This window comes from Aulonocara sp. 'chitande type north' Nkhata Bay, linkage group LG15 (genome assembly GCF_057382095.1).
Source record: "Aulonocara sp. 'chitande type north' Nkhata Bay isolate Kocher_YH1m ecotype deep benthic linkage group LG15, A_spYH_male_GT1.1, whole genome shotgun sequence".
Lineage (NCBI taxonomy): Eukaryota > Metazoa > Chordata > Actinopteri > Cichliformes > Cichlidae > Aulonocara > Aulonocara sp. 'chitande type north' Nkhata Bay.
Window position 1 is genome coordinate 24,331,173 of NC_141358.1, and position 8,103 is coordinate 24,339,275.

Genomic DNA, 8,103 nt, shown 5'->3' on the forward strand with positions numbered 1-8,103 from the left:
TGGATGATGATGTAGAAGTGTCTTTGGATAATGGGATTAAATAAACATGAACCAGCTGTCCCTCTCTGAGGGAGTGTTAACAAAAACAAAACTGCCTTCACAGAGACAGTTTTCATCCAGATATAACTGGACTGTGTCTGTTTTCCAGGGACTGAGTTTAAACCCTGCAGAGACTCAGTCTGCTCCTCAAACCAGCTGGGACTCGGTGTGATCACACACTTCACCCAGAGTTTAGACTACTTGTCAAAGTGTGCTCTGTAAATACAAATGTGTGTGACTCACTGTGAGAGCAGACGAGAGATAAGAAAGTTGGACAATGCAAAAATGTGTTTTAGTGCAACTGCAATTTTGTATTTACAGCTCACTTGTTTCAAAATTCCATTTTTTGAATAAATTGTTTGGATGATTGATGTTTGTTTTTTTTAAATAGCCTCATATTTAAATTTGTTTATTGATCTGAAACTTTCACATGTGAAAAACATACAAAAAAAGGAAATAAGGAAGAAGCCAAAGACTTTTTCACTCCACTGTAAATCAAGTAGTTGTAATCTTGAAGGAAGATTTCATGAATGCTGTTTCAGGGTGAAGAGAGTGTCCGTCGAGTTTGAAGCTGGAAATCAAATGGATTATGTTGAAAGTTGTCAGTTTGTCGGCCCCGAAGGAAAAGACTATTTGTGGAGTAAGATGGATAAAGATGGAAATGTGCTAAACAGTGAAAAGAGTGTGTTGGGAAGATGGAACGAGTACTCTGAGGACCTGATGAATGTAAAAAATGAGAGAAAGAGGAGGATGAATGGTCAGTTAAAAGTGTCCAATGTTGGGGAAGTCCTGACGTGAAGGGAGCTTAGGAGCAGTTACAGCAAAGGCAGCATTAATCTGTTTATCAAACATTAGATTAGAGTAAAAAAAAAAACACTCCTAGGTTCCTTGCAAAGGTTTTTATTATTATTATTATGAATTCCTAAAGGGCCAAAGTCACAGCGGTCACAGGGACCAAACACAATCACCTCTGTTTTCTGTTCATTTAGGTTAAGGAAGTTAAAAGCCATCCATGCCATCCTCAACATCCTCCAAACAATCTAGCAAACCCTTCAGACGACTCACAGATTCACGTTTCAGTGGCAGGTAAATCTGTGAGTTGTCTGCATAGCAATGGAATGAGATCCCATGTTTTTCAAAAAATTGAACCCATGGGGAGCATATAAATAGAAAAGAGAACTGGACCAAGATTGGACTCCTTGAGGACCCCACAAGAAAGTGAGGCTTCTGAGGACGATGTTTCCCCCAATCTAACAGAAAAACTTTGGTTGGACAGGTAAGATTTAAACCACTCCAAAGCAGTCCCTTTGATTCTGACACAGTGCTCAAGCCGAGCGATAAGAATCCCATCAAATGCAGCACTGAGGTCTAACAGTATTAAAATGGCAAAATCTCCCAAGTCAGAAAAGTTAAAAGGTCATTAAAAACTTTTACAAGAGCAGTTTCAGTGTTGTGGTGCGTTTTTAAAACCAGACTGAAATACTTCACTAATGCCATTTTTATCTAGAAAGGTCTGGAGCTGAAGAAGGACAACTTTCTTTAGGAATGTCTGGACTGACAACCAAACATATCAAGCTTCTGTGTTTGAGCCAGAGACTGCACTTGTGGGTGAACAATACAAACATTTTATATTTCTTATATCAGTAATGTAACTTGCAACAAAACGTTCTGGGAAGCTTAAACTTAGTTTCAGAATAATTAAATCTGAGACTTTGTTTTATTGAAAAGGTTAATAAAGTTTGAAATTGTATCAAAAATAAAACAAATTATTAAATAACACCGGCTACAATATTGGTAACATATGTGTGTTGTTCAACAGAACTTTTTCCCAGGCTTTTGTTTATATGCTCAGTCGAAAACCACTTTAACATAATTTTCAGCATAATTACTATTTTTTGTGACTATTCAGTACTTGAGTATAATTTATTGAATTATTTAGTAATAAATATGAAGTAAAAAGTTTTGATCACAAATGGGATTTTTCCAAAACTAAGCTTGCTTAATAGTTCTGAACTGTTACTGTAAAGTTTATAATAAAGTCATAATAACCTGATATTTAGAATCTCCATATATCATTTCCTTTATGCTTATATGTTGTCAAACAATGGCAGTAAGAAACATAGTGTTAAAATAGCTCTATATAGCATTATCTAATCTTGAGAAGAGGTCAAAGGTCAGTTATGGGGTCTTGCTATATGCTATGAGACAAACATAGCACAGTTGTAAGTATCATAGTTTCTAGGCTCTAAGGCTTTGTCAGTTTAATAGTGAGCTTTACAAGATTGATTTTCGTGCTAAAAGCTGGCACAGAACTAAGTTCGCTTATGACCACTAGAGCTGGAAACAACCTCAAGCAATCCTAAGGCTAATCAGCACGGCTAGCATTGTTAAATGTTGTCATTGCTAACATATAGCTGTTTAACAGCATAGTGAGTAGCGAGAACGCTAAGTTATTGTTAGCTTTTAAAAGAAAAATGTTGGCAACCGTAACCATGGCCTGCGGAGGGTATATAAATGCTGCACAAGGTTCCATTCGTCCCTTTACACTTGCTATTGGACTTGTTTTGACCTGCTCCAACCTCAGCCTGTGGAAAGTTAAGTTTTCGGAAAATATTTACTGAAAGCGGATTTGACTTGCTCGCCACAACAAGTACTTCATCTTTGGATTGTTTGTACTTGTTTTTCATACAGCAAAGCCTGAAGATGGCTCGTCGTGGACTCGACAGCCCCCTGGACTTCGCTGCAGGTACTTTTAACATTTCTTCAGTTATTTTAAGAGCTACTAAATGACTGTAATAATTTAATAAGTTCCAGTGTGAATATCAAGTTTTAATGTTATCAAAATATGCTTATTCCAAGATTTTTCCCCGTAAATTGTTTGTATGCTTTAAATTTTCCGGGAGAGGTGTAGAAATTATTAACGACTGGTGTATGAATTTGAAAAAAAAGGTGTTACTTTGATTTGAAGGCTTCAAATTTGACACTTTTTTAATGATTTGGTTAAAAATAGCTTAACGGACTAAAATTTGTAAAATGCCCCAAAATCAGTCTCTGTGGTAACAGCATCTTCAGCATGTCATGACGTCAGAACACACAGGTGTAAACACACCAGATCCCGGTCCCTTCCTAACATCCTGTTCTTCTTGGATCAAAGGCTTTATTGAAATAAACTATAACTTTTCCCCTGCTACAAAACATGATAATAAAAAATAACAAAAATAAATGAATATAAAAAAGAATATGAAAACAGTAATCATAGTACAGTAGTAATAATGGTATCCTTATGTTATGCCACTACTATATCTTATTATATAGCAGTTAATGATGTGAACTTAGTTGACTTAGCTGTTTTTTGCTTGCATGAACAAGTAGAAGTGTCATTCAGTCTGACATAAATGTAGCCTAAAATGCTTTTCTCTCATCGTCTGCTCAAACTAACAGATGTAGCTCTGTTCCTTTAGCACTTGATGTTTATTACATTCTTAATGTTATTTTAAACTTGTTTCCTCACAGGTCGTCTCGACTACGTGGTTGAGCGTCCTGCAGAAGAAGGCCTTCCAGAGGTCATCAGGATCCTGGATGACTCTGATACCGAGCGTGTCAGTGAAGGTGAGTATGGTGAGTATATCCCTCTCCCATCCTCACCCTCTTCTCCTGAAGCACAGGATCCTGATGACAGTGAAGAGGAAGGTGAGTACCCTCCCTACATACCTGAGGACGTCGAAGAGGTGAGTGAAGACACTGACAATTCCTCTGACTGGAACAACTCAGAAGAGTGGGCCGATTGGCCTAGTGACGACTCGGGGTATGACACCATGGATGAGAGAGCTGATTCCCCTCTCATCCAGGAGCTCCCTCCAGAGCCGTTTTGGCACGATTGGCAACATCCTATTGCTCCAGGTGCTGCCCCGTTCGCCATGCCGCCTTTCGGCCAGGCCAACGCCCCACTCTTCCCGGTTGGTGATCCTTTAGCTTCTCCTGCTTCCTCTGCTCCTCCCTCAGCTGCTTCCTCTCCTGCTCCCTTAGCTGCTTCCTCCCCTGCTCCCTCAGCTCCTTCCTCTCCTGCTCCTTCTTCCGCTACTCTCTCAGCTTCTCCTTCAACCTCAGCTCTCACCTCCTCAGCAAAGAGAAGCGGAGACGACACCTGCACTGATGAGGTAAGTGCAAAGAGGTGCAAGGTAAGTGATGACACGTTTTATGGCCCTTCAACATCCTCGGGTTCTGTTGGTGTCAGACGCTTCTGGGAAAGGCCTTTTAACCTTCCACTTGATGACAGCGACTCTGACTAGATTATGTTAGAACTTGTTTTTAAGCTTTAAATGTTTAAGTTGGCCTTTGCAGTGTTTGTAAATGACTAACATTTTTTTCTCAAGCTCTAGCTCACCATGCAGGACAAAGGTAAGTCCGTACTTAATGTCAACACAAATAAGTAGAAAAGGTTTAAAATGATGTCGTGAACTGACTGTAGTCTCTTGTTTTTACATAAGGTATAGCCTGTGGCTCAGGGATCAGAGGTAAGGTAAAAACACATAACAGAAGAAAAGTAAAGTGAACAACTCTGTGATCTGTGAATTCATGCTTTTCTCTTTGTCTTTTTGTCTTCAGGTGCTTTACACTTGTCCTCTCCCAGCATTCAGCACTTCAGACACTCAACGCCCAGGACGGAGCTAACACAGAGAGATACTCCACCCAGAAGACAGCCTTACCCCAACCCGATGAGAAGGATGGATGACCAAATGACAAACTGGAGAGTGGTGCTGTGTTCCAGCTATGTAAGTTATCACCTCACATTGGCTACAAACTGTCTTGAAGACTAAATCCTTCCAATAGCTGGTGTAAATCATTGTCCTACAGTACTGTAGGTTTAAGTTTAGTTATAGTTATTGTGTGTATATGTTGAGTTTAAAATTGCATTTTAACAACATGCTGCAGCTACCAACAATGGAAATGCTGTTTTGTGTTAAAATGACGTCTTTCTCGTGTTATTGCTTTGCAGGGCAGCTGAGAGTGGACAGAGCTGCACAGAGGACCAAAGATCCACTCTCAGCACTTCATACCTGACTGGCCACAGCACCACCCCTCTTCACCCAGGGTGAGGAGGGCCCTGACCCCACCTGCACAGAGGGAGTTGTGAACATGCACTTCTGTGTCGGTGGGTTTAGGAGCCTCCTCACACTCACACGGATGAAGACTGTCACTGGAAGATGTCTCCATTGCATCAGCAGGACGTAAGCATTTGTATAATATTACAGTTTGTGATGTTTTATACATGTTTTTATTGCTTCACTTCAAACTAGGAGATATAAAATAAACCAGTTTTCATAATATTTTCTGTGTATTTAGTTGTTTTCTTAATAAGTTATTTGGAACATCATTGCAACCTGTCAGCTTTTTATTGGGGATTTATAAAGTTGCTGGTGGCTCAAGTGTGTACAGTGGGGTGTTGTTTTTGTCACATGGTAAAAGTGACCTCATAGGGAGCAAAAAGAACAACTGAACAATTTGGGGATTCACAGACTTTGGTAATCATTAAAAGATGAAGAAAAATAGTTTTATGTGATCAGTTTTAAGTAGTGAGCAGCAATTTAATCAAATGCTGGGATGAAATGGGACAAAAGGGTCATGTGACAGCCACATTAGTTCCCTTCCCTCGTTTAACAATGTGTAAGCAGACTGCTTTAACCTGCAATTTACTGCATGTTATTAGGCTGCATGGTACAACCACAGTCTGCTAACCACCTGTGGTGAGCGAAGGTTTTGAGGCATTGTTCGAACTACTGATGAAGCTTTATCAATGCTTGTTAAGTTTCCCAACCACATTTCATCCCGATGGTCCAAGGCTTACATCTTTATGCTCACAAACGTGCTTCTGTAATTAACCAGTAACAAATGTATTACTTTAAGTTACAGTGTGAGGGGCACTGATGAACATAAATTAGATTTAACTTGATTATGTGTTTAGGTCAAGAGACACAGACCTTCATCTGTAAGAGGCTTTTCTTAAATGTCTGATCACGATGTTTGTGTTTGTCTGCAGCATCACTGCAGCAGAGAGGGTATAACACAAGGCCACAGTCACGTGGTATTCTGTCCTGCTATTAAGTGAATAAAATACTGAAACTCTGGCAGTAGACTGGAGCGAGGCAAAGAGTATGTAAAGGGACAATAAGAGGAAATGATGGGAGAAAAAAAAAAAAAAAAAAAACAAAAAAAAAAAAAAAAACACACATGTCTGAGAAACAAAGGAAGAAGAAAAATAAAAAAAATGGTGGAAAAAAGGATTAGAGCCTAAATTCTAAAGCTGCAGCTTTGCATGCTGGCAGCTCCAAGATCTCACTGACATGTAATCATAGACTGAATAAACATAGGCCAGTGTGATGTCATTGATTTGTAGACTTTAATTTGTAACAAAGGGCAACCTCTGGGTACACACGACACAACACTGGGAAATATACCATTCACATCTGTGCCAAATTGAAACTCTCAAAACCTAAACTCTGCTGTCAAAACCTAACATTCCTTTGTCAAAATGTAACTGTTGACAAAATGACACATACTTGCATCATATGCAAACACTTACAGATCAGGGGGAGCACACTAGTCTACTTTATATAAAACACTGCAGTCTTTCATTGTTTATTCAGAAGGCATATTTTCAGGAGACACATTTTCAAACAACCAAAACAACAAATAGGCCTACTCAGTATTGTACATTGCAGTACCATGAGAATGGGTGAATGACTGAATGTAGTGTAAAGCACTTTGGGGTCTTTAGGGACTGAGTAAAGCGCTATACAAATGCAGGCCATTTACCATGAATTCAGAGAAAGCAAAAAAAACCCCCAAAAAACACCATAATACAGTAATAGAAAAAACACCATACTGTAAACACAAAAAATCATGACAATTGTGCATACGTGGGCTCATGGATCCCGCCGTCTGTTGGCGTCTGGCCACAGGACCTCATCGACATCGCAAGCAATGTCTTCTCTCGCTAGGCACCGGGGAAAATATCCTCTTGCATGTCGAAACCATCCATGGATTGCTGTCACCTGAATGTCGCCGCAGGCCTGTTCCATTGCCTGCAGAAGAGGCATGCGGGCATGTGGTTGGCGGTCATATACACGCCATCTCCAAGCCGAAAAAAATTCCTGTATAGGGTTTAAAAATGGTGAGTAAGGGGCAAGTATACCACTTCAAGTTGGTTGTGGTTGGAGAACCAGGCCTGGACCAGAGCAGCCTGATGGAAACAAACCTGGGCTGATCTGGTCTGTACTGTACAACTATGTTATGGAGAGCATCTAGAAATGTGAGTATATGTTGGCTGTTGTATGGACCTAGTTTTGCATGATGATGCAGAAGCCCTCGAAGGCTTATGGCGGCACACAATGTGACATTTCCCCTGCGCTGCCCTGGGACGTGCACAATTGCCTTTGACCAATGACATTACGACCCCGTCGTCTTGTTTTGCACAGGTCGAATCCAGCTTCATCAATGAAAATGTATTCATGAGGCTGTGCAGCTCCATCCATGGCCAAGAGAACATATTACTGTACTACAGTGCTACACATACAGAACCCCATCACACAGGTACCTGTGTAGCTCTCAGAATGGATCCATGTGGTACTGATATGGTACATATTCAGCTGCTACTGGATTTCACCAATACTGTATTGTACATGTAAAGGACAGTTACACTTACCCGTACATATTCAGCTCAAAGTCCTTTGACCCTGTCACTGTTCCTCTCAAATGGGACTCTGTAGAGCTGCTTCATGGTGATGCTGTGTTTACCCAAGATGCGTCTGATGGTGGTGATGCTCACATGGTTTATGCTGTTGAACACTTGCCTGTCTGCAAGTATTTGCTTTCGTAGCTGGTGGAGACGGATGGCATTGTCTGCCCTCACTAGGTCCACAACGGCAAGTTCCTGCTGTTGTGTGAACAGGCGTTGGCGTCCTCCCCCAGAAGGTCTTCGAGTCAGTCTAGAGAAATACAACCACATATTGTCATCGCTTTGCTTATTTTTCTTACAGTACTTTACTGTATGTACTGTGTCATCCA

At 40.5% G+C, this 8,103-nt stretch overlaps 1 protein-coding gene across 3 annotated transcripts; it reads left to right on the forward strand.

The window, feature by feature from the left end:
* Positions 1 to 2,456: 2,456 nt before the first annotated feature.
* LOC147313157 (uncharacterized) lies at positions 2,457 to 5,366 on the forward strand. 3 transcript variants are annotated; one of them, XM_086265119.1, is made up of 5 exons: positions 2,457 to 2,785; positions 3,553 to 3,648; positions 4,527 to 4,553; positions 4,645 to 4,811; positions 5,036 to 5,366. In XM_086265119.1, exons 1-5 carry the CDS (start codon positions 2,743 to 2,745, stop codon positions 5,042 to 5,044), a joined length of 342 nt encoding a protein of 113 aa, XP_086121245.1. In that variant the 5' UTR covers positions 2,457 to 2,742; the 3' UTR covers positions 5,045 to 5,366. The 3 variants fall into 3 exon arrangements, with proteins under 3 accessions (XP_086121245.1, XP_086121244.1, XP_086121243.1); XM_086265118.1 differs by lacking the exon at positions 5,036 to 5,366 and having other exon boundaries at positions 3,553 to 4,437; positions 4,645 to 4,990; XM_086265117.1 differs by lacking the exon at positions 5,036 to 5,366 and having other exon boundaries at positions 3,553 to 4,553; positions 4,645 to 4,990.
* Positions 5,367 to 8,103: the final 2,737 nt, after the last annotated feature.

Bases quoted from the DNA above. Each gene is read 5' to 3' on its own strand.
- LOC147313157 (XM_086265117.1), top strand. From the start codon at position 2,743: ATGGCTCGTCGTGGACTCGACAGCCCCCTGGACTTCGCTGCAG. The intron at 2,786-3,552 runs GTACTTTTAACA...GTTTCCTCACAG, and splicing joins CCCCCTGGACTTCGCTGCAG to GTCGTCTCGACTACGTGGTT.